The following is a 27,405-nucleotide window of genomic DNA, read 5'->3' as shown; positions in this document are numbered from 1 at the left end:
GAAATAGCAAAAAAATTCGAATAATGATACATTGATTTTTCTCATGAGAATTTACTGCTTGCCGCTTTCGTTGCCTTATTCGTATGTATTTTGAAAATAATACGGTAACATCAATCCCCTTCGATGATAAAATGATCGCGCACCATGACTAGCCCCATCGAGTCAGAGCTTCCAGTGCCTTGATCGACACTGTTGTTGGTTTCCGCGGAAATGCCTTGATTGTGGAACATGAGTGAGGCTGTGTCACGTCTAAATCAATATTATGATGTTCGAGTATTTACATACATCTTATATTGTCATTAGAGACTTGTAAGCCTGGGCTTATAAGTACAGATAGGCATGTTGTCTTGAGTTACCTGGAGATGACAACAACCCGAAAGGTCGAACATTATTCTGCTGGGGTCGAGCAAATTCAATGATGTAGACATGAACGATATCAGCATTAGCTAAAATTAATTCTCTCGTAGATCTATCCATCCCTTGCGGGGATTTTGGGTCTGTGGTCAGAATGCTAATGTATTGAGATTTCCTGTGATTTTTGGATCTTTGCTAAATAATCTAAACAAAAGACGAGAATCTACATTTCAATGATTTCGCTAAATGACTACGCCTGTTCACTCGTAATCGGAGTTACGTGGTAACGGATTAACATAAAAACTAACGCAAACAATGTTCTTTTGTTAGTCTTGGCCTGTATGCTATTACGTGTATTGTAACTACACGGCTGTTGTTACGTGTGCTCAATCAAGCTGTGTCGCTGACTTAATACACAGACTGGTATACGGAACCACAGCGCTCAGACGTGTTTTCTGTATGCTGGTGATTCCAAACGACAAATGACAACACTCATCAAATATCGGACCTTTTTGATGAGTGTTGTTAGTTGGGCAGTTTGGGAGATCGCCTATCAACTTTATGTACTTGTGAACAATGATATCCAGGTGAACAGCAAGGCCTACGGGAACTAGCTGTGTCTTGTTTATTTGACCAACAATCAATCACGTTTTTGGTAAGTTTCGAAGAGAATGCAGATTAGGAAATACATAATGGGCCTTGTTTGACTTTGGGGATTTCTTCTGGTTTCCTCAGTGTTCGCTCTGATTTGGCGCACTGAGCGACCTCCTTAAAGTGCAAATAGATCTATCGCGAGCAACAAATCAGTGACTTTCTTTGCAGTCATTAGTCTATTAACCACCGATAAAGGTGATGTGCTGGTGTTGGCATATCTGAATTAGAAATTTACAACATCGACGTAGATTCGTTTTGAACGCTATACCCTGATGATGATTAAACAATGTAAATGTATAGTAAATTAAGTCGGGCAGTAATTTGACGCATCTTACTGTAAGTATATATAGGATGCCAGTAAGATATGCAGAAAGTCAAATGCGTGGGAGTTGCAGCCCCCTCCGCAGAACAGGTGGAAGACAGTCGTGACGTCACTGATCGGCTCTGGCTATGACTTCATGTAACTTGGAGTCGGATCTCTCAATGTCTCTATGAACGGCAGTAGAAACGCACGGACGGAAAAACGCTCGGAAGCGGAATTTCAACGTAACTTTGACTGATAAGTAGACAAATCGGAGGCATTATCCTGGAAGTTTTCTGACATCGAGTACATTGATTTTGCCGTACACTCTTTTAGGTTCTGTCAAACTTTGATTGTGTTTTCAATATATTGAGACTAAAACCTTTAGACGCAACGCAACAGGGGTATAGCGTAACACGTTGATCTCAGTTTTGTTGAAGTACGGTAGCCAGTATCAGTAATTTAAGGTAAGCATATCTTTTCTTTCCTTCATCTGTAAATAATTGACCTCAAATTATCAAATCACCAATCCGTGTTGTTCGACGGAAGCAATAGTTTGAGGCAAATCAAAGAGTAGATTTGGGCAAATCAACATTACCAGCTATTGCGGGCCTAGCACACTCTGTTTTGAATAGAGGGAGACTCCATCATTCCTATTGTTTGAGATTGGAAAGGTGTGAATTAATCTGGCAATTAGCCTCCTGTGCATTGGTGCATACAAACACTAAAATGTTTGGTTTTTGCTGATTTAGGGTCAAATAAATCAGCCAAAAGTTTTGAAAGCTTCACAAATGATTGTTGCAAGGAAGTACTTTATGATAGTTTGCGAAATTTTGATTAATTCTAGGTGGAAAGTAATATTTTTTGCATATTTGTTGGGAAAAAAATTGAAAATCCTCCAATTTTCAACCCCCCTATGGACACTATGAATTTTTCTCCAATAAAGCTGAAATCTTGGGAATATAATCCTAAGAGTTATATCAACCACGTCTGAAGTCGGGAGTTTGTATCAAATGTATAGTTTCGGAGCTAGCGCAGCTAGAAAAGCCCCCAAAACCCACTTTCTCAGGAATTTACACTACGCGCTACGAGTGAAGCATTACAGATTTACCAAAATTTTCAACCTATAGATGGACACATCGAATTTCCATCCAAATCACTCCAAATTTTGCCAGTAAATACCTAGACATATATAGAATTATGTCAGAAGTCGGGAGTTGGGATTATTTTTACACCCCGCCCAAAAAGCCAACTTTATTGATATTTCCTATGCATTTTCCATTAGGCTTGCCAGGACCAATTAAGCAGGTGCACTAATTGGCTTGATTGGCTAGGCCCGCAATAGCTGGTAATGAAGAGTAGACATAAGCAAATTAAAGAGTCGAGCTGTTGTTCCCTTTACGACGGAGGTATGTCACATCAAGGTGTAACATGAAGGTGGTTAGAATATCTCCAACGTGTCTATGAAATTCACAGGTTTCATTCGAACTCAGGAAATCATCTTGGCGTTAAGTAGATAACTGATAGCTTAACTTATGGTGCCTGTCTCGTCATCAGCTTTGATTGTGACGGTTCAGTTATCCTGATACAGTCAGTGGAATCCATTTCTTCAATGATGATATCTTTTATAGTGGGTGATATAAAAGATGGAAAGTTAATGTTAGGCACAAAGTTGATGGCAGATGTGCGTGTCAACGGACCAATCAACATCATTAATTATACACAGGCTTCTACAAATTGTTCTTTGTTTCTCATTATCAGCTAAACTGCTAATCTATTAAATTGATATTGAATTTCATTGCACCTGTACTAATAGCTAAATAAAAATGAACGTCCGTCAGTTGTAATAAAACTTTATCATTATCAAATAATGATATTGTGAATAAAGGTGTGTTGTTTACTGTTTCTCATCGAGTGTATTGGTAGTCGATTCTTTTCTTCAGCTGTGCTTATCGTTTTTTCATCTATACTGGCGTCCATTCATTTTTGGTTCATACGTCCTTCTGTACAGGTTCTTCTCACGCGGAATTTCTTAGCATTATTAGAAAGCCAACAAAGATTGCAGGAAGGGTATGTTTCATAGTTTAGTTCGTTTCATTCACGTACTGGATCTAACACCGCCGAAATTCTAAACGGCAAATCCTTTCGATACTGATACCATCACCGTTTTGCATAAATCGTAACCTGGCTCGTTTCAGATTCTAACCTTTAGAATTTGCTACAATTGTTAAAAATGCTACATGGAAGTTGGATCATAGTATAGTAACGTTACTTATCATGCGTTCTATTTCGTCAAACACGTGGCTTTACAGGGGAAAATTCATGGAAGGTCTGTAAGTCAAATGGTTGGGACATCCTTGTAATATCTTTAGCATGCAGGCATCGCGAAGCTTTGACTCATAATGAGAAGATCTTAATCGTAAAGTGTTTTTTTCTTGTCGGAGGCAGTCAAGATTTACTGTACCTCTTGATTTGACCAATTAGAAAATACAAGTAGCGCTAACGCCTGGTCCGGCGATCTCTTCCGTTGTCCTGAACACCAAGACCATCTCTTCGCTGTTCCCGTCACATTCCATTTTGACAGCACTGAAAAATTAGATACTGAAACAATGTCGGTTTTCGGTGAGTGAGCTGCTGGGTTGCTTTCATTAGAAAGATAATAAAAACACCGGATCAGTGAAGCGACATGAAACAAAGATCGGCACTCCGGGATGGTTCATGAATGTCAATTGGCGATGTTGAGAACAAATACGCAAATATCCTTGATCAACTCGCCGACAATCAAATGGTAATATCACCCGAATGTGTGTCGATATTGGGTGAAGAGGCATACCATTTTGGCTTCGCGTCGGCTAATGACCGGCAAAGCAATCTTGGTTTCGACACAAAGTGCATCACAATCCCTTCAATCGCTGCTGCCGGTTTTACCAGTCCCACGGTCTGCGACGTTGCTCTTTCTTATCTTATTTCTACTACTTTAATGATTTAGGCTTTAGACAGCCACTCAATAATGGAAAGACATACTCGCAGCAAGAATCGGTAAAAACTCGACAATGTTACAGAAAAGCATCATTATATAATTATGTAACTTATAAACTTTCTTGCAATCGGCTGAAATTCAATCACCAATTCGTCACTAATCTGATCATTTCCTTCAAGTTTTAGGATCGTACTGATCACAGGTTTCTTGATTAGATGGGATTAAATGAGATGCGTTGCACGCAATATTGATAGCCGCCCATGCTATTGTTCAAAATCAATCTCAATATTCAATCCTCTGCTAAAAGCGGTGCCTTAACAACAGATTTCTCATTAGTAATAAAGAAAGGGACGAATCCATTCTTTTAATGAATATGACAATAAAGGTCAATGATAATGGAAGACGAATATTTTAAAAGCGTTAAATATAGTATGTTTGCTATGATGTTCTTTATTGTCAATATCCTAACGTGCCTTATATTTCTCATTTCCATTAGTATTCGTTTGGCCTCTCAGTATCCAAGCTGACAGTCAGCTGGAAAAAAGTCTTTCCCTATTATTCGATGGCGGATGAAAAAGGTGCAAGGGAAAAGAAACAAATAGCTGACAATAACAATAAATATCTATACAGATTGGAGAAATTGTATTGCCGGAGTTTTTCTCCCTGGACTAATATTTCTTTCACACATGATGGGTGTTGAGGTTACTTGCGAATAAGAGTAACTTACGTTGTAATATTCACAACTCATAGCACTTCAAGGAATTGTTTAACAAACCGTGAAATATTGTATTTGTACGTGGACGCACCCTCTTTGCAAGTATGTGACAACTTCATCCACTGGCCTGCTATCAAACACACTTTGAGGAAATCTCCAAGACGCCTCATGAATGATGCAGGCCACTTGAGAGACTAGGTATCCCCTTCACAGGTGGAACTGACGTGTTACCGGGCGTGTTACTCCCATTGTAACTGGCCTCTCCAGTGTTACCTGAGCCGTGTTTCATAAGCAAAGAGCACTTAGATAAAACAATAGAAAGACAATCTGTCACTTGATTGAGATTGAGAAGCTTGGAGTGGTTTGTTCTTCGTTTGCATGTATTCTTGGTTTAATATTCCGGTGATGCGCGGAATCTTGAAAATTACGGGTCGGGGTAGGACTGCTGGCCATGTCGCTGGTGCAGTCGTACGGGAACCCAAGGACTAACCATTTGCAGGTATTCTTGACTGTCCCGGAGACAAAGAAATGTTGTGTAAATTCATTCTTTCTTTCTGGTTACATTCTCACCTTGATCAACACAGCAACATCCCATTTAATATACGAAAAATACCGCGGTCTATCATTTGCAGGCATTCTCACGTGAATGTCCTCGTGATTAGGGTTATCTTAGAAATAATGACAGATTGGGAGTCTCAATCACTGCACTGCTGAATAAGTCGCGGCAGTCGCAGTTACCGGTTGCTGAAATTGCATTGCTGAAATTGCATGTAGCAAGGAAATGAAAATGACTGTGATACGCTATATCATTTAATGGTACATGTATTCTTGAATGTCCTTGCGATTGGCTGGTCGCGGGAATGAACTTGAAAGTATCAGGGTTAAGTTGTCTACGAAAATAAAGGTTTTAGCTGCACTGCTGTCCGCCGGTGGATTTTTTTTCATAATTTTTTTATTTGTATAACTTTGATACGTTGGCTCATAGGGTATTTAAGATCATCCAATATATACAATTACAACAATTTGGAAGACGCGATCTGATTGGTTGATGCGTTGTCGAATCGGAAGATTGTCTCCCACACGTTATGTTTGGTATGGAGCATGTAATAATGAATCGTACTTGAACAGACCAATCAGGAGCTTTTGAACTTAAACGTTTTTGTCTTAGTCGCGGAGTTCTTTAGGTAATCGCGAGGGCCTTCTGACATTCCAATCATTGTTTTGTTTGGAGAGGATTAAAACACAAATAATGGAAAGCCAAATCCTTTGACGTTTCATATTAAATCCGTGACTTTATTATCTAATCTCAGGCTATGTTGTGATCAAAAGTGAGTATTTCTTTTGTGTGCCGCATACCTGCGTCATATTTAGATTTACATATGTAGTCTGATCAAGGATATGACAAATGCTGGCAACCAACAGTATATACTGGTATATTTTCTTGAATTTTTGCTAAAATAAAGATAAAAAGAAGAGACATATATACACCACATTCAGAACACATGTACAATGTGTTCTGGGATGTTGGCCAGACACCACATTCAGAACACATGTACAATGTGTTCTGGCATGTTGGCCAATTTACTGAGACTTGAAAATAATTTAGGATTCGAATCGAACTCATCGGATTATCCATTACCCATTTATCCAATAAAGTATCCCCTTCATCCGGATTCGGTACCATCTGAAGATGCTATATGATGATAGGACGTCTACATAACATGCAGTATCTTAATTTCCTATTGCTGTACCACAATTTTGAAGCATCTCTCGATCAAGTGTCACGTTTGGGTTTAATGATTACTTGGTATTTTTTAACATGCCACCACGAAATTTGATTAGATGTCTTTAATTGGGAAAACGATGCAGATTAATCAAGATCTACTTGGTGTAATTTAGCTGAGAAACTGCGTTAAATGCAACAATGTTGTACATGTAAGTACGGAAAAATGCTTCAGTGTACCATCCAACGTAGTCCGGTATAACTTTTTTTCCCGAGTTATGCTGTGTTCTTTAGTTTTGATGGACATATACGTGTGGCTTAACAAACATGAACGGCCCTTGGAGTACTGGCTTTTCCTATCGACGTTTTGATGGTATGAAACCATCTACATGATCAGTTTCGCCAACATTTTTTCTCCATTTCCAGGACAGGTCAACTCGGCAAGTTGGAAGGCCCGCCTGATTCTTCGGTGAATTGGGAACTGATTTTCCTTGGTGTATATTGTAATGCATTTCTTTCTTCCTTTCATATCATACGTTCTGCTTGAGCACATGGTACTATATCATTCTTGATTAGAAATATAATCTAGCAAATTATTTATCAACATTCTCCTTATTGATGAATGGTATTACGTTTGCTATAGAATGTACACAAGTAAACAAGGTGTCACAGTCCACCGAACGTTGATACATTGTCACTGGTCAGTCCTAAGACCTTGATACACGGACCTAATTTATTTATGTCTGTGGTCAGTGCTAACAGCAAAGCTATAGCCATTCCTCTTGTAAGCTTCATAAGGGACATGTTTTCAGTTAACCACTATTAACTTCATTTTCTATCACGCCAAGGAAGAAATTAACCTTTAATAAATGTTTGCAGCTTTTCTTCGCCAATATCCGCAGATTTAACCAATCGCACGTCATATAATAATCTCAGTGGTTTCGTTGGCTGTTCTGTAGACTTTTTCCCGTGGCATCGCCAAGGTGCTGTCTAAGGCAATAACCGCAGATGTGGCCACCATGACGAACTATAAACACCAAACTGGACAGTCTCAGCGATGTGTTAAAGAATGTATCTTTATATCGGTTACATCTCACACAACTACAGCAATGTGTTATGTCGGCATGCAATAAATTAATTTTTGTCGTCTGCCGAGAGGAAAACCAATAAAAATAATGAAAGCTTTGAGAAAAAGCCATTGCAGAAGACGTTTGATTGTTTCCTCTTTGGTGACCGATCAAACATTCATGATGAAAAGGCAATGATCACGCTCTTGCGGAAAAATAAACTATTCTCCATCTTTTTAGTCCAATTTCCAATTGACATTTTAGATCATCCTGCCTTTGAATGTCACGACATCCTTTTCTCCTTTTGTATGTTTTGAAGAAAGCGTTTCCTCATCATTGATACATCATTTTCTGAGGTAGTTATTCCAGCTACGGTATTGAATCGTGTTACATGAGAGGAACACCAAAACGTGACCTTGGCTCTCACATACTCAATCAGTGGTAGAAAAGGAAATTCAGACAAACAGATGGTAAAGTTTTAAATATGATACAAGCAACCAGCTCACTGTGGCACTTGAGGTGTCAGTGTATAAATGCTTTGCGAGGGAAACGTGATAAAGCAGGCTTATCATCTTGCAACCAGAGACCGACTGAATATCCCTGGCACAGAATGCTGTCTTTCCGGCATGACATTTATAAACTTTAGTTATACATTGGTAGATCTTGTCATTAGGGATACCTTGTTATCGTCTGCTTGGGGAAGACGACCGGCTCCGTGCATCGGCATGTCATTTGTGGAAGAAATTCATTGGACACAAGACGATGACTGGTCACGACTTTAATCTCTCTAAAGATGCAAATGAAGCGCCATATCCTTTGAAGCAATTATGGTGTGGTTTGTCTTCGCTTGATTGGATGAGAAGAAAGCAAGACAACAATGTGATAAAGGCATTTTAACATAATGGGTAACTTTGAAGGGCATCGTCTCGCTTTATACCACTCACATCAGAGAAGGTATATTTACGCGATGATCGACTTGTCGTACTTCATTTTGATAAAATACTTATCATTTGGTAAAAGTGTAGGTGGGTTGTCCTTCTTGTCTGTAAAGTACTATGTGCTTGTGCTTGTGACGCTCAGGCTTCTGTCTACAGTGATAAAAAGGACATTCAAAATGGGTATGAGGAGAATACAGGTCCAAACGTCGTTGAAGTGTTACATGGGTGACCTGTTTCGAAGAACCAGGATCATCGCATCACCTTAAACGCCCCTCGAATTGCTTAACCGGTTTCGAAATGCCAATCTAATAATATCTGTTATTGCCTTTCTGCAGAGCGTTCTGGTCCCAAGCAAGAAAAATTTGGATACATGAAGTCATCAGATTTTCTCTGAAAAGTCCCTCGGTCGTTTCATCTCATAAAAATACAACTGACTTTGATGTCTTTCAAACGGCAGCGTGGGTACGTCTCCGTGCATATTAAGAAAACGTGGTAGATTTTTTGAGTTAAGTAGTTAAGAATGCATTCTCTCTCTGGGTACGCCGACTTGGATTACTTGCAATGCGAAATAACATGTAGCTCAGCAAGAAAATAGAATTTGGACCAAAAAGCGGCGAGTGGGGAGCGTCCGATTAAAAACTTCTCGGCGATCGATCACTTGAAAATTTCTCAGTTATACCGGCCAATGTAGATCTATTCGCCCTCCAAGGCCTTCGCCCTTGACCTACGAGGCGTAGCGAAGCTGGGCAGTCAAGATGATGTTTTCCATGGACAAAACAAGCCGCAATTGCAATTCCCCCTGAGGATCGAATGCATTTTCATCCGTTGCCACAGAATAACCACCACCAGTACTTGTTTTAGTGATTGGTTTTGCCATGACCCCGGTATGCTTTATCACCTTCCCAATGTTTCAAAACATCAAGAGTTCGATAAGAGTAGGCAAAGCACTTAGTAGCTGCAGGTTTAAATCGTATCCCATTGGGGAAATACAATTTTTGTAATCGTTTGAGTTCAGTGAATATAGATGAGACGTATTTTGTTACAGATCTCAAGAGGAACTCAGCCATCATCCTTCAGCATCAAAACATATCCACAAAGAAACGTCGGTTTCAATTCTTAGATTTTACTCGTATACATCCGCTCCACGGGATTGATTTCAAACATCGTAATGGTTCAAAAGTATCAAAGTTAGAATTCAATTGCTATCCATCATTCGAATAAAGCCAGCCCATCACGATTTTCATGCTTGAAATAGGAACGCGAATTTTATGACAGAAATGTGATTGTTTCTCTTGCTTTGTAACCTTCATTCCGTAGGGGAAACCATCAATGCGAGGATTTCGGAGTGGATTTATTTTTTAAATTTATCAATGATAGACTTCAAAGTGTAAAAATGAATTTCTAAAATTGATTTAAGATTATTTCATAATTTGATGCTGTTGAGGATACACCTTCAGTTTCATCATATTGGTGAAAAGATACGGCTATATTCAAAACCACCCTTCAATGAAGTAAGCTTACAGAGTGATCGAATTTTTATTGGTAAGACTAGCAGAGAGTTTTTGTGAATTGATGGTGTCTGCCTTGAATCGCGTCCTGGAGTAGAATAGCTTTGTTGGATGGACAAGGGGTGCGGCTTTTCAAGGGCTGAATACCAAACGGACACTGCTTGAACGGCCTATGTCCGTTTTCCAGTTCCTCATAGAAGTGATGAGTTGCCTGATCTACTGAGGTAGTCTGCTAGCATCGGAAAACTTCATTAAGGATGACGTTTTGCTTCGTGTTCGTGAACGCAGATTGGTGGGGTGATACACCACTTTTCGGCAGATTTTAGAAGCTGCCCCACCGTCCACACTGTGGAACAAGTCATAAAATTGTCCTCAATATAGCTGATCGATATTATCGGATCGGAATCGGAAAACCTGTCGCTACTAAACACACTACACTAGTCAAGGAGACCGATTGCCAATCTCGTCTGAGCAAATCATTGATATATTAGACAGCTCCATTGGAAATTAGCATCATTCCTTCAGAATCAGGCGCATTGGCAAAAAAACTATGTTCGATTTTGAAACGTGTTGTTGCTTTGATGAAACCAACAAAAGGAAAACGGGCGATTGATAAGAGTACATTACGACAGATTGTCATTGTGATATCCTTTATCTGCCGAACAATGAAAGAATGATATTGACGGGTAATTTTTCGTTCCTGTCGTAGTTCCTGTCCCAGGTAACAGACATCTGACGAGAACAGCAGCCGCCGTTCGGGCCGATTGTCTCTGTAGTTGAGTGAGTGACTGATATTCCGACCTTAATTGATGAGAGACAATAACCCTTTTACTGTTTACCCGGCGGGATAACTCTACTTTCAGTGACGTTCAGCGGCACTGGATAGTAGGCCTACGTTGTTTATGGAATGTACATGTAGGAACTATCACGCATGACAACTCAAGGACAAGCTATCCTATCTATGCATTATATCCCGCTAGTCCTCCCTTGAACGTGAAACATATTTACGACTGTTTAATGCATTATTGTATCATATTCCATCATATTCCGTCTATTCTGTTCCGTTCCGTCAATTCGATGAGGCCATCTTCTCTATGATCCCACAAGTGAGTTTGAAAAACGCAGCTGAGCTAGGCAGGCTTGGCAGCTGTGTTTCTCTCAACAGCGCCTGCAAGGCATGTGCTCCAGAAGGAAAAACACGAGAACGAAGTTTTGTTAGATTGTACCAGACATTACCTTAGAAACTGTTTGATTTGTTCATGTTAGCGTGACCTGTCAAGGATGAATATTCGTAGACTTCTGATGTGCTCTCTTTCGAATGAACATTACACGAAGTATGAGAACTAACGAAATGCTTGCTATTCCTTTCTATGTGGACATGTAAAGATGACCTTTCCGTCAGTTGTCAGGATGGCCGAGCGGTCTAAGGCGCCAGACTCAAGACTGAGGTCTTACTCTGAAAAAAGGAAGGAGTATTCTGGTCCACGAATGTGGGCGTGGGTTCGAATCCCACTTCTGACATTTTTTTTGCGTACATGTACCACTCTCTAACGCTTCGCAACATTCTTCCTTTCATGTTGTTCCTAGTGATGTAATTTGCTGTTTATGACCTCAAAAACTGTGTGATCCTCGTCATCTCCGGTACATACCTGTGATCCATGTCGTGTCGCTTCCACACTTTGACCGTCGGAATCATGTTACCTGCCACCAGTGAATTACGTGGCGTTTCTGATCAGCTTTTTGAAGAAAAAACATAATATACGGCTGTGTGAAAAAAGCTATACAGTATGTTGACTTTAAGGTGCAACCCACAAGCAGTATAGACCACGTGTATTGAGAGATACGTGAACTTCGACTGGTTGCGTAAATCAATAGGCCACGGGGATAAGGGCTACGATATATTTTGGGCAAAACTACAATGATAATAAATCTCAGAGAAGACAAACGGAAGCCATCTTTGATCTTGCTACGCTTTCTTTAACCAATCATCCACTGATTGGCACGTCCAGATAATATCATTAGTCGTGGTCAGTGTTGACATATCTTGGGCTCAGCACCCGCTGTGGAGTTGTCAACGACATGAGCCTCTACATCGCTATATGAAAGCTCGATATCCGGTTGACCAGATTATTTTTATGTGGTTATTGGATTAATTCTCTGAACGGGTTGTCCTGTTGTTGATATAGGTCCGAGATCATCATGAGCTTCAGGGCTTTCGTAAGGGTAGGAATGCCTTAAAACCTTACGAACGACGAAGCAAGTAGATCTGTGATGTCGTCAATACCTGCGCGAATTTTACATCGTTTGTTCGAGGAATCGAGGAAATGATCGGAAGTGGCCACACCTCCGAGTTGTAAAACCTTCCCACTGGGGCCACTGCCAGCATAAAATGTAATCACTTTTTGGCGTGACTTAGTGCTTTTCGTTGTTGGCTAAGCATACTTTTACATGTACACAAAATTGTACATCATGTGGTACATGTTTTCGCCATACTGTACCCCCCAGGGGCGCGGCATCGCAAAAAAAGGTGATGACTTGGTGTATAAAGGACCAATGGGCGCAAATACTTAGCCTGTCACTGGACTACCAGAGGCACGAGCCGCCAACTGAAGAAAAACAGGACAGGGTGTTAAAATATATTCTATTAATGTTGGACTGGCAATATTCGCAAACGTGTTTTGAGGTGAAATCCTAATAATGTTTATTTTCTCCATTTTCTGTGGTATTTGGTGATAGAAACTATAGTGTGGAGGTTGACTAGGCAACTGTCAGCTTGGAAATGATGTCCTTATACCATACGTATACTCCTTGTAAATCTAAATATTCCACGCATGAAAGACATCAATTTCTTCTCTTAAGTGTTGACTCTCAGCTTTTGCAGCAATATCAATAAGACTGGCTGATAATGTTGGTTTTAAAAGCGTTTATGACATCACAATGTTCGAATCGCGTCATATGTTTACTTTTCATTGTTTACGGAGAATATTGAAATGGCAATCTGTCTCAACAGATTGACGTGTGAAAGATTAATGGAAATTATTATTTGAAAACCACTTTGACGATAGACCAAAAGAAAGAAGAAAAAACATAGGCAACGACCTTTAGGGGCATTTGACTTGGAAAATCCCAAGAAATACAGCATGAAAATTTAACGTAGGGAAAACGACCCCGCCCCTGTTGGAAAACCCTGTTGCCTATGATCAAACGCCAGATGAATTAAAACCTAAATCCCCATTCGAGTTGTTGTCCATTCGAAACTGTTTCAGCCACTGGAAAGTATGAGGAACTCGGGCAATACGCAGCAAGAAATAGGACTTTCCGCTGACTCAGAAACAGAACTGTAAATACAAACACCCAATGCGTGTCATTCGTGAGGAGCCGAAATTATTAACTGTAGTCTGTGACCTGTTGGAATGTATAGTACCTTGAACTGTCATGATGATTAGAGATTTATCTTTGATACATCCATGCCTGGTCCAACTCGCAAAGCTTTTGCGTGTACGTGATTTCTCTCCGGTACGGCGTACCAAAACAAAATGATATACTTGGCATGCTAACCACAGAATCCCGGGGATTGAATCCTGTGGGATCGCTAAACCCTTCCGAGTACAACTTTACCATATCGTCAGGGTAAGCCAACCAGGTATTGTCCGAATGAGGCGTGACTCGGAATCTGTGGGACAGATTCATAGCCGATCGTCTAGCAGCAATGAATTCATCTGTATTAGTCTATCATCGTTGTCTCATCGTATGTTGTCCAAATGCCCGAAAGTTACCGCTAAGCTATAAATCTCTGATCGTGACTGTGGGTTTCGAACATAAATAGTTATCACGTGTTCTCTCATAACCTCCCGAGAAAATACTTCTCGTAAAGTCACATCTTTTCGGCGATTGGCTATCGACAAGGCTGTCATTGTTGATTGGGCTCGATTAATGTATCCTACCGGCAATTAAGTCCAATCTGCACCTTAGCAGCCGACAGTCCTTATACGAGATCGTGGAGGGACATTGCGAGCAATGTGGCCAGATTATAATGACGAGTGCCTTCAGCAGTACATGTACCATGTATTACTAATAACATGCACATATCCAAGATGGCGCCATATGTGGGCCATTTTGAAACGGCTTTCCGGCAACAAACGTCTGCTGTCTGCAAATGTCTGCTGTTATAACGTTCCAATATGATACAAGCACGTATACTCAAGTGTTGCATCATTTAGATAAAAAGACTTGTCACTAACGCATGAAATTTAAAGTTTAAATTCAAAACAGCGAACTGGCTAATGAGCGAAGTGAGCACAGACCGGCGCTATTATTCAGCGTTGAAAGAATATAAAACCACAGCTTCTGAATATTTCATTGAGTTACTCGACCAGCCAATTATCATTAAGTTTTATATTGTCAGATGGCAATTTGGCATGAAATATTAATAGAGAAATAACAGTAAATGGCATGTGATGTCAGTTTTATCTCAATGACACCTTTTTCGAATAAAGTTGAAAAGACGAAGGTTCGTTTGATGAATATATTTTTGATAACATATACGGCTGTTGTTAACCGATGCATTTTTTCAAAACAGATATTTCCGAATATCATCACACTCACTGGACATGGTAGAGTCCATTTAAAACATAAAAACCGCAAAAAAAATGTTAACTGCTATACAATGTACATTAACTTCTATATTCATTTCATTCACATACCGACCGCACATGTGTAAACATACAAATCTTGTCATAACTATATTTTTGGCGAAGTTTGTCAGATTTTGCTTTCGCTGATGAATACCTCTACCACAATGTGTGTAAGACGGCCATAAAATACTGAGATTATCGATGTGATTTGTTCACGTTATGATAACGATATCCAGCCCACGTATAGGTCTAATGACTGAAGTTTGTAAATAATTCAGCAGTTCATACTTCCAAATTTAGATTTTGACATATAAATCATGTAAAACAAGCAGAAAGTGAAGATAAAGGGGATGCCGACGTGATGACACTATTTTATGTTGTGTTTACGAAAAAGTCCTTGTCGCAAGAAACTCTCTTTTAATGTTACATTGTAGACGACTGAAAAAGGGGTACTGTTATAGGTGATGTATTAAGAGTACTATATTTTTACTCGATCTTTTAAGAGTAGCTATAGATAAAACAAACGCCAGAGGTGAACTGGATATTAGCAAACATCTAAGACAATCCCTGTGGCTGTTATCGAGATCATTGTAATAGGTTCAGAATGAAAGCCGGGGACGGCTCATTAAATCGAGCTGGAGGGCTGGAGGTCATCACTCCCACAATTATATCGAAACTTAAAGTTCTCTCAAACGACGCTTTGACTCGACACTGAGCAGTTTTCTAATTAGTCATGCCATACATGTAGGTCGCGGTAATAAAAGTTTCTCTTGAATATCACGCGGAATAAAACCATCTTTTTATTCGACCACTGATAATGCTGAGGAATTCAGGAGAGGTACTGTACAGAGCTTTTCAGGCGTGGTTGAAATATCGCAATGCACCGATGAGCACTACTCCATTGGTCATTGGATGCATGCTCAAATCGGGGAAACATAACCCCGGAATCAACTGTCCACATCTGTAGCTGCTTTTACTTTTTACTGTTATTAAGACTAAAAAACTGTCGGATCCCGCATTCCACGTCGCAGACCACAGAGTCAGCTGAAGGTTTCATGATGTGGCAGAAAAGAACATTTTGCCCGTGCTTCGGCAATTCCAGAGATCAAAAATGCATCCGTATTGACGAAGTAATATAAACGAACCGCGTTAGCAAACCTCACAATGTTAGATAGCATTTTGCTCTCCTCATCTGGAGGAGATCTAATTTCTTTTTACGCTCTGAGGTTTTTATTGATACGGTCTTCGATAATGCATGTAATGACTTTATATAAATTCATGCTGCATGATGTCGCTAAGTATATTGTCACAAAGTCACAAAGTAAATGAATCATTGCCTAGTAGAAAAATATCAACATTCCCACAAACGTATGAAATGAATCAATTAGCATGAATTGGCTATCAATGATAACAGCTAATGCGATCGTAACGTACAGTTTCATTGTTTTTTTCCCAAACAATTGCTGTTCCAGTTCCAGTGTTATCAATTATGCATAACTAAAATAACATCCTTGTCTACACATGAATGACGTACATAAACGAACTCGTAGAATTGGAGGTGACCTAGCCTAGATTGACAGAGAAAACGTTTTGTGGACATTCCTTGTTTAATGTTTCCTTGTTGAAAGTGTCGGGTGTTAAGTTGTGATATCAGCGACAGACACTTCTTGGAATAACTCATCCTGCATCCTGAGATCAGGCTTTTTTACTCGTATACGTTTGAAATATCGTATATTGAACACAACTGGTGCCAGGATGAGAATAACTGTACCTTTGAGTTACATGTTTTGTGTTCTATGTTTAGCGTCACGTCCCATCAAGTGAACTAGTTTTAGACGAACGAACATGATATGATTATACTCTATTATACAATTTGTATTGCTAGTGGGTGCAATATTTGCTTGAACTCTGTCGAAACCACTATTCCACTGTTTTCCTTGGAGCTGTGTTCACCCTCCCACGCACATTAATTTGTTATTACTCCTTGACAACGGTTGTCGTTGTTTAGGCACGCGCATTGATCTCGCAGAATCTCGCAATGTCTGGTTATAAAGTATCTTGGGATTTGAACCACTTCCTTGAGGGCTTATGTGTGGTGGCACGTGAAGGTTAACCGAAAAACAAAATCCGTGGGAAAAAGTGAGTACAGTATTATTTGTGTTATAACTAGGCTTCTTTTCTTTTCATTATCTCACATAACACCCAGAAGAGAAGTTACCACTTCCTGAAATCATGCCCATATTGTTTCCCGCAGTGCACCGCGCGAGTTGCAGGCTGCTTTGCATGTCGGGTACCAACTAGATGATGTTCGAATTTGTCCTGACTGGATCTTGTCAGCCAAAAACAAACAAAACATCAAATTTCCGTCTGGAATTCTACCAAATGAGAAGAATACTATGCTGCTTCGATCTTTTTTCGTTATTCCAGTCATGTTCCTTTCCTTTTGTCGGCGATGAGAACACCCTGCTCAATAATCTGGTTGTCTTGGACAGGCATGCGTGATAAAATGATTGCAATAAGAGAAAAATAGATAAAAGAATTAATCCCTGCTATATAAGTAAAACTTTTTAAAGGCATGCACTAAGACTGCGTCATAAGAAATTAATTTCTTTTTCTTACATGCAGAAAGGGAGGTATTTTGCTGAGTGCAAATTGGAAAAAGCACGCGACGAAATGTCGCTGTAATCACTGCATCTTTTAAGTGAGACTCCTTCACAGTATCGGCCGACAAAACACCTTCTGATGTGAAATCCTTTCAGCAACAAAAGTTGATGAAAAGGAAGTGTAATTGGGGAGTGGATTCATTTCTTTAGCCGTCTTGTTGGTTTCTCAGTACATCAAGTCCTTTTGAAGCTGTCGGAACAGGGCGTTGGTTTATCATTACTATGATGAGTTGCAGAGATAAACATTGAGTCTACGACATCAACTTGAAATAAACCATCAACTCATCCAACAAAGTGCTAAAAAGTTCGACTTATGCATGTATCTTCAATGATGTACAGAAAGTAATATGTCATGTGCCATGTAGGATTACTATATACTAGTATTGAAGACAGCAAAGAAGCCTTAATCAGTGAATGTTTTCTGAATTACCCATACACCAATTAATTGATACCTCACTGTCGGTATTGGTTGTTTCACCAAACACCGATATAGTGCTGCTAAAATGTCAGTAACCATAAGATAATGCAATGATTTGTGTAAGAGGTTGTCTCCAAACTTAGTCCAAATGAGGATTTTTTACTCTTTCGATATGTTCGTCTCCTTGACTTTATATATGAGATTTCCAAAAAATCACAGATTATATATTTAGATAACATATGCAGTTGTTAGAGATCAAACTTTCATTACTGGAACTAACACAGCATCAGCAGTCGTATCACTTTCGATCTTTCCATCTTTAGACTCATTTCTTATTTATGCACCTGCCACTTTCATTGTAACTCGAAGTAGATTGATGGCGCTACGAAGAGGAGATCTTGTAAACAATATCTGTACGTGTGGCTCCCGGATTATCATCTACAAACAAGGAATAATGGGCCAGAAGGAGGCCCAAGGGTCTCTCGGAAAGAGCCGTGACGGTTTTAACAACTGGCAAGGGGAAACTTCTCGTTGGTTAATGACAGTTGAGTTATCTTTGCAGGCTCTTATTCGTACAATGAAATGATTGCATTTCGTGCATATTGAAGGCTTCTGTTCAAGGTTGATATTTTTCTTTCTTCTCGTATGTTTCAGCTCGTAACATGAAAGAATCTGACATTTGGTCGAGAAGAAAATATTGGCCTTTGGCCAACTCTCGATCTAGTCGTTTTCCTTATCGAGTCTTTATTGGCAAGCTCCAGTGGTAACTAAACTTTACAGTCGCCGCCAATTCGCAAAGTTCGCGAGTAATAACGCTCATTATCTGACTTCTCTCGTCGATCCCTCATGGGGCTGAGAATGTTTTAGTCCATTCCGTGACAAATCATCGACCAAAAATACAGCCGCGGGCCCCAAGCAGGCTACAAACAACGAAAGGGCAATTCATTTTGCCTGGCGCAATATGGCTACTTTCACGCAATTCCTTCTCGAAACAGCGTTGTCCTTCGAGGGATACAGACCTTGCGGTCATGATACGTTGATTTTTGCTACGAATGTAAAAAAGTATGGATTAATTTACCTATTTGTGTGCTACAACTGATGACGTCCCACAACAAACAGTGCAATGGAGGACGTTGTCAAGAGAGTTTTGAAGGTTTTTGATATCATTGCTGCACTGATTGAGGGTATTATCCTCGCCACTTTTATGTCTCAATACGGTTGCATGAAGTAAAAAAGGTCAACTATTCAACTTTTCTCACCATCTCCTGAAGCAGCTAGGTTTTCAGGTGTTGAAGTTCTTCATAGAGAGGGCACCGTTCAATTTTTATGGTCTGTAGATCAAAGAGGTGTTTTTACCGTGTCCAGATTAGGACGACTGCCTCAAACCCCGAGGACAATTCACTGTCCTCTGCCATTCAACCAACGCTACTTTCTAGGTTTTTACGTTGCAGTTTAGATTCAAGTGATGACGAGGAACCAAAAGATGAGATATCTGTTATATTCTCTTCGTTGAGGGTTTAGGCCCGGGGGTAGTTCCTAAATGACAAGGACAACCGGCTGTGCATCGGCTTTGCGAACGTACGGTTTATAGAGTAATTTTCAGCTATCGTCCCTGATGCTAATTACTTACATTACCTTCTCATTACAGATGATTTACCAAAAACTGCTGGTACTTCTTTCGTTTCTGGTGCTCATTATACATTTCAATGCGCAGACAGATGCCATTCTTTTGGATCCAGATGTGCCGCAGAGGTTATGCTCCAAAGATATACACAGAGCTTTTCAAATGAGCTGTTTGGTGAGCAAGAGGCGAAAACGTAAGTATCATAATAGAGTCAGTCCTCAGTCGATTGTGCCGACCGGGGTGTTGGCCTGAGCTTCAGGATGCCTAACTAGTTGATGGGAGGGTGTCGGAAGCTTACCTTTGTATGCCGTCGGCCAATAAACTGTCATTCCTGGCAACATTTCGGAGGCAAAAATGCTCTCCTTATGATAAATAAGTTGATATCATCACACAATCATAAAGATTGCACAAAAATAGTTGCCCGTTAACCGGATAAACTTGGTCTAATCACGCAAATATGCTACGCATTGTTATATCAGTTTATCATTTCACTCCTAGGTGGCTGAACCTGCTTCTTTTGATCCTGCCACGTAGGAGGCATTCGTGAACTAACAACTGTCTATCTGTGAGGTGCAGTTGGAATGATTTTATGCTTACTTGAAATGTCACCATATCTGGTTGCGGGAGCTTTTTTCTTAATCTTTTGAGCAAAGTAAAGTTTTAGTTAGGCCTAATGTTATCACGTCACATACCAATTTCGACAACCATATGTCATCCGTTATACTGTTTGAACACTTCTTTTAACCTTTTGCTATTCTTTTTCAGGTTCGATTGATTCAGATTCGGAGTACTTCGTACGAAAAGCACGTTTCTCACAGTTTCGGGAATGCTGTTTTCGGGAGTGTACGCTGCGACAGCTATCCTCACTTTGCTGAGCGAAGTGAGCGACGTCATGGCTTGACGTCATGCCCTGTACACACCGGGGTGGGATCAAATCCCTTTTCAGAATGGACATGGGGGTGCAAGGTTCGATTTCTCTGCGTGCCTTTTGTTGGATGGGAGATCTACTGGTATCTAGTTGACCTGCTCGCAGGATTATTCAAGTTTTGCAGAAGACGAGGCCAATAAATAGATGCAAAAATTTAGACACCAAAAACTATTCGCTGGCTTTGCTTAATGTCATACTAATTCCTTACATCGAGATGATTTTTTGTCGTCAAAACGAATTATAATCACGTACAAGGATATTGATTAACTCAACCATTTTAAAGTAAGGACTGATTCCGTCACAGATAGGCTAATTGAGGACGGAAGTCATTAGGATTCCGTCATTTTTTTGACATCCATGAAGTCATAGAGGACGGGCAATTTGACACAGGCATCAGTTCGTAGAACATATCCGCCATGTGGCGGACAAGTGAGGTCCTGGTTGGCTCAGTCTTACATGAAAAAGAACAGTGAAACCATTGTCAGTACGTCAAAGCTGGGTACCAGTGTGATTGCAGGTTGTAAATAAAGTTCATGAAAAACTATGAAGTTGATTTCTTTATATACAATGCAGTACTGTAAATCGATTGGAGTGATGAGTGGGTGAACAGCAAGTAACCGTTATTATTCTGCTTACATCTTTCGAGTAGAGACACCTTTACAAATGTACTTAGACATAGGAACTAAGACGTCTGAAGACAGATTGTGATGTTGTCTCTACTAGCACTGGCATGTAATAATAATGGTCCTTTTCGGGGTATACGACAAAGACAGAGGGCTATGCCTTGTGCTACACCAGGCATCGGTTGTGACAGACTGGGGACTATACCTCCTGCATCACCAGCCACAGCTTCTGAGAGACAGGGGACCAAATAGTGAAAAACATAAGACTCTCCAGTGATACCATTTGGCTATCATCATCATCATCATCATCATCATCATCATCATCATCATCATCATCATCATCATCATCATCATCATCATCATCATCATCATCATCATTATACGGTTGTGAAAGATCGGGATGACCAGCCATATGTAATTTGAGAGACAGGGTTTATTCCTCCTGCTTAAGTATAGGCACGTATTGTTAAAGACTGGGGACTATAATCCTTCTCCAACCGCAACATGTTGTGAAAGACAGGGACTACTCCTTCATCACGATCTTGCCGCAGGTTATGAAAGACAAGGAAATATTCCTCCTGGGACACTAGGTACAAGTTGGGAAAGAGAGACTGTTCCTCTTGTGACATGAGCCACAAGTTGTGAAAGACGGGGAACTAATCATCCTGTCGCATCAGTCAAAAGTTGTGAGAGACAGGTGACGATTTATTCTGCTTCACCACCGTACGTATTAAATACGGGGCCTATTCCTTCTGATACACCAGCCACAAAATCAATGGTCACCAGTGGAACCCACCAATTGACCATGCAGTAGTGGTCATGGTCCTCGGCCGTGAGCCACTTGGGCGGGGAGGGGGGTGGGCGGCTCTCATCACTCTCCCGCGCTTCCGTCATTCGCAACTCATACTTGCTGAGTGGGAGGACGAGGACGGCTTGTTATCATATGGGTCAGATGGCCATTCTGTTCTTATGTTGGCATGTTCGGTGAGCTTTATTAACCTTTTCATTGTCATCGGCTATTTTGACTGGGAATTTCACACAGTCAGGACAGCATCTTCGGTGTGATGTGTTAGACTGTGATTCGGTCTTCATATTTGCAGCTTTGACTTCGACTTCACCTTCAGGGTGATTGGCAAGGATCTAACTACAATTCAGTCAATACAGCTTGTTCAGTGTAATGGACTTGCCTGGGCTTTCGTCCTCGGGTTAAGATTTCTGACTGATCCTCGTTTTATTGGCAAGGGTGTGACTTGCATTCTTTCCCAGTCATGAAAGCCTCGTCGTCGGTGTGATGAACTAGATTTTCATGTTTGCAGGCCTGGTGGTTCTCGCACCTCCAGTGCGATTGGCTGGGGCGGAGGGGACACGCACTTTACTCCGGCAAGGACAGTCTTTTCAGTGTGGGCTAGATTGTGATATTGTCCAGACCTCATGTTTGCAGGCATGGTGGCACCTCTAGTGTGATTGGCTTGGACAAGCAATGTTTCATTCCAGTATAGTGTAAAGGGCTAGTGCAATGGGTTGATCGTTATTCTGTCCTCGTATTTGTATGTTTGGTTGTGACTTTCCCTCCAGTGTGATTGCTTCAGGTTTTGGCTCGGATTTCACCCAATGTGTAACAGGCTAGGACCATACTAGGATTTCACACCAGTCAGAACATCACGTTACGAGTGCAGTGGAAATCCAACCTTTCTCTTGAAAATACCAGAAACAACAAATTCAACAAATCATAAAAAACCTCAATGGATTTATTCCCCTAATCTACCTACCTAGGCAAAAGTAAACTACAATACACACATTTTTTTTGTCCGAAGATGTCTCAAGTTTGTGCTGTTTAGGAAAACAAAATTGATAGCTCACTGTTGATATTGGTTGCCTCACTCTACCTGAACACCACTCATGGTGCTGTTATTTGGCCTGTATTTAAGCTGCACCATGAGAGTGTTAGGTGAGGCAACCAATACCTCCATTTAGGTATCAATTCCCTAAACTAACCAGATCACACTATTGGTAAGTGACTTTAGAACTCTTCATCAGGATCTTTAAACTCATTGTTTAAAGAATTAGTCCACTACATGTAAATATGAATAGTTCCACACACACAATACGCAATACATAGCTGCCAAAACAAACATTTTGAGTTCAGGATAACAATTGACACTGGGTGATATGAATAAAGACCAGTACAATGTAAACACTTTTTCGGAAAACTTTGTGTATGTTCACAGGGTTTTTGGCAGACAACTGAAGTCAAAGCTAAATCTTTATTCTTATCACCTGCAGTCTATATAGAAAGAACTCTCAAAGCAACTAAGAAAGACCTATGGAAGAATCTACTGCATTCTCCAATACACTCCAAACTTTGATAACATTTTTACAACAACAAAACACATAAATATACCTCAGAATTTCGTGAGGAAATTGCTCAGCAACCAATCAAACTTCTATGCATTTCACCGGATGATAGATTATTCCAGGAATGTTTTGTAGTATAGTAATCCTATCAACATTAGTAAAAAGAAGCCAAAGCAATGGTAAGTACACGTTATTTACACAATCAACAGTCAGACCTCAATTTCATTTTATTTCATATCTAAATTTAAATTAGTCTTACACTTTAGACCTTTATTATACTATTTCACTACTATCCGAATTGAGCTATACATGTAGGGGGTTCCGAGCTAAAATTCTTTGTGGCTAAGGTACACCATGGTATAAAATAATGTAACGCAGCAAGAATAAACTTTCGACAATGCTGCATTTGTTATTCCTTGGCCTTATCAACATTGGCACACAAAATCAATGTAAAAACGTCTTTTTTGTATTCTAAATGAAGAAAAAGTAACAAAAGCATAAATGCACAGGCTTAAAAATAGTGTCGTCCAAATTTACTGAGGAACACCATAATCTTAAGTACGTGCAGTTTTGATCATCTGCCGACTATCGGGCCGATTCCTAGTCATCATTATAGGAGTGAAGGTTTCTAGTTGCACAAAATTGGGAGAATATGGACAGCTCGACAGGAAAGCTAAAAGGACTAGACAAAAATAATTACACAAATGTCACCTAACATATAATATCAAACAATTGCATTGCAAGTGGAGAAAAAATAATCACAGATGCACAAAAATACTGTGCGTGTTGTTGAATTTCGATACCCACAAGTCGCCAGCCCTTCCTTTTCTGCATACCCCAACTGTTGTCACATCATCTGCTAAAGACTGTCAAGCTTGGCAGGGCAACAAAGATAAGAGCCCACATATCAACAGTCCAACGCATGTGTTGAACCTTTTATTGCAACTGCACCAAGAGGGGCGCTGATCTGTTTATAGAAATGAACAGCACGAACAGACCAATAGCGCAAGGACAACTTCTTCAGCGTTCGCTCCGCACATGGAGGTGGCATTCTATAGGAAGATTCCACCTCCAAAGCAGGATGAGCATTTCTTACCTTTACTTCTCTTCAATGATGACTGAATGTATGGAACTTGATTGTCTATCATTCTGCTGTTATCACAGATGTATTAAGTACAATCAAGAGTTTAGCTCTAAATGTTAAATCCCCAAGTTGAAACGGCCCCATTGTCGGCCCCATAAAGGAGACTCCAGGCTTCAGACTCTAAATTTTAGGAGAAAACACTCCTGGCAGCACAATTAGTAATAGTGAGGACACACAAAAGAATCAGAGCAAATGATATTGATACCATAAGGTCCTAGACTTCCTTTTTTCACTAATTTCAGTATCCCTGGAAACTAATCAGCCCTACTAACCTATATTCAACCATTAAAAATTCAAATAAATTATACAATTATTATTACAAATAAAACCTAGTGACCTATAGTTTAAGATGAGAGTTTGGCTGATTTTTTCTCATGCTGTTGTTTCCTCTTATCTGCGGCAGCAGCCATTTCTATTTCCAAAAGTTGGTCAAATTTCAAACGAATTTCCTTCCTTTGTTCGTCATTTTTAAGAAACCTGAAAGATAGGAAAAGAATTGTTGAGAACAAAGGTCAACTGAAAGTTAAAATACCACTGAGGATGTACCCACCTCATTCAAATGCTTTTAATCTCAATCCACGGTCATGGGGTCAAACGTTGATCTTTCTGCCACTTTCTCCACCACAAAAAGTTATTGTAACAAGACTTACCAGTAATCAGAAAATCGACAACCTTGAATGATTTGAGCGCTCTCGTTTGTGAAATGGCAGACAAACAACAACATATTACGAGGCTGCACCTTCCACGCGAATCTCATGAATAACATTGAATAGATCATCAGTGCTGGAAAAAGACAAAACTACTGCTCAACACTGTACTGGGATAATGTATTCGGGTCTTTATAGTATTAAGTCATAGTCACAGGTGAATGAACTAGGTCACCATTATGAAGCCTGTCACCTACACCGAAATTTATGACCCAGGCAGTATCCACTATGAAATCTTATTCTTATCTACAACTATGAATCTATTCCATATGCACAAAGCAATTTTAGTAGAAAAAGCACTGGAAAGCTGAGGTTACATATAAAAACACCATATGCTTATAATATATATTTCAAGTGAACTTTGTTCATGAAAATGTAACTGCTGCATGAAGCTTCAACAAGTTCAACTTACCAAATGTCATTTTACCACTAATATATTCTGGGTTCTTCTTAAAGTCTGCTATGGCGGCGATAGGTAAACCCCAGTTCGCAACTGGGCCCCAGAAATGCTGAAAGAAAGAATTTGGTAAAGTCAAACAGCCAGTCAACAAGGCACCTGTCAACAGTGGAACCAAGGTCAAGGACGGTAGCCAAGAACTTCATGAACATTGCAGTGGCAGTGAAAATGCTTTTGTTCAGGTAAAGTAAAGGATGGTAGAACATATTTTCGAGTCCCACTTCATTTGATCTTTAGTGACCCATGATGTTGATATTCAAGTGCATATCAGATCAGTCAACTTAATTTGTGTGTAAACACCAATATTGATAATGCAGAATTAGGTCAGCGAGTGGACAAGTTTGATTATTTTTCTGTTACACTTACCGTACTATTTGGTTAATGAAATCATGCCATCCACAACAGGAGCAATGAAAAGAAATATAAAGAGATTTTTATTACAATGTCAGTTTTAACTTTATTCAGTCGAGTCTGTCTCTGTTGACCATCCTTTTCAGACAGCAGCCGCAGCTTGTTCCGATGGTTTGTTTTATCGGTACACGGCAGACATAGCAGAATATCGATGACAAGTATGTGAGGGTGTAAACGCCAACATAACGTTACAGATTTTTACAGTGCAATCAGCAATGCATACACGTGACATACACATGTACATATACTAGGCCTACACCGTACACGTTGTCGTTGATTTTTCCTTCAAGATGTTCAACAAAAAGGTAATTTTGTTCACTTCCCTACAAAGATCATGCGGTAAAATGGTATGAACATGTTGACGACAAAAATATTTATTCAGTCTCTCTCAAATCACCTGCATAAATATTGTCTGAAGTCTTTACTACCAATATATCTGAGAAGCTTCCCCACACTCAGTCCGCTCGCTGCCATGATTGCTCAAGGACGCAAAGGCCGTAGTGGCGGCCTTGCTTCCAGGTCCAAAAATACACTCAATCAATGTACACGGAGGATATGAAATAAGCGCCAGGATACAAGGTTTCAAGGAGCGCCAAATCATACAAAATTAACCTGTGTTTCAAATGGAGATGATAGATGGCAGTACCCGATGGCGTTATTTAATGTACACTCCTGAAGCAGCGTTGTCTGCTTGTAAACTTGTATCACAATTCCTCTTGATAAAACCCACTGCATATGAGGTAAGTTGACAAGAAAAATAAGAAAAAGAAAAATGTTGTCCATAACTCGAACTCGCGACCTTTGGATCGAACATCGTATTCTGCCATTTCTGACGAGCTCTACCAACTGCTCTAATGTTTCTAAGACGTCTGACGTCATGTATTTGTCGAAATCTGATTAGCTGAAAGTCCCTGTACAAATGTACAATGTACTGCCCGAAAGGTTCAGGAAAAAAAATTCGCTAGCGGCTTGTGTCATTCCCCTGGTGGGGACTTACAGAACTTGTTGGCTGTGGTGAACGAGAAGTCTCCGGTCTTTCACAGCCGGCGCCTGGTGTGAGCATCTTGACCCTCAAGCCTTGGAGCCACTCCGCCGACCCGGACTCCGTTACACCAACGGACCGATTAACTCTGATGGTTCAGAACGGGTGTGAGAGGCGAACCAGTCTTCCGTCTTGTATGACTTGGGCCCATGTCTTTCA

General features: G+C 40.1%; 1 protein-coding gene, 1 long non-coding RNA gene and 1 other non-coding gene across 3 annotated transcripts; 2 read left to right on the top strand and 1 right to left on the bottom strand.

Annotated features, from left to right (window-relative positions):
- Window positions 1–1,433: 1,433 nt before the first annotated feature.
- LOC135488344 (uncharacterized) lies at window positions 1,434–21,051 on the top strand. Its single transcript, XR_010446956.1, has 3 exons — window positions 1,434–1,776; window positions 19,604–19,772; window positions 20,345–21,051. It is a non-coding gene; the product is annotated as an uncharacterized LOC135488344 (long non-coding RNA).
- On the top strand, window positions 11,645–11,761 carry Trnal-caa (transfer RNA leucine (anticodon CAA)). Its single transcript has 2 exons — window positions 11,645–11,682; window positions 11,716–11,761. It is a non-coding gene; the product is annotated as a tRNA-Leu (tRNA).
- Window positions 21,052–22,848: 1,797 nt separating the features above from the next.
- Window positions 22,849–26,221, bottom strand: LOC135488763 (mitochondrial pyruvate carrier 1-like). Its single transcript, XM_064773556.1, has 4 exons — window positions 26,160–26,221; window positions 25,749–25,845; window positions 25,280–25,412; window positions 22,849–25,106 (listed from the first exon to the last, which is right to left on the bottom strand). The coding sequence occupies exons 2-4, from the start codon at window positions 25,756–25,758 to the stop codon at window positions 24,974–24,976; spliced, it is 276 nt and encodes a 91-aa protein (XP_064629626.1). The 5' UTR covers window positions 25,759–25,845; window positions 26,160–26,221; the 3' UTR covers window positions 22,849–24,973.
- Between the last annotated feature and the right edge of the window lie 1,184 nt (window positions 26,222–27,405).

This window comes from Lineus longissimus, chromosome 5 (assembly GCF_910592395.1).
Source record: "Lineus longissimus chromosome 5, tnLinLong1.2, whole genome shotgun sequence".
Lineage (NCBI taxonomy): Eukaryota > Metazoa > Nemertea > Pilidiophora > Heteronemertea > Lineidae > Lineus > Lineus longissimus.
This window is presented reverse-complemented; position numbering and strand designations above follow the sequence as displayed.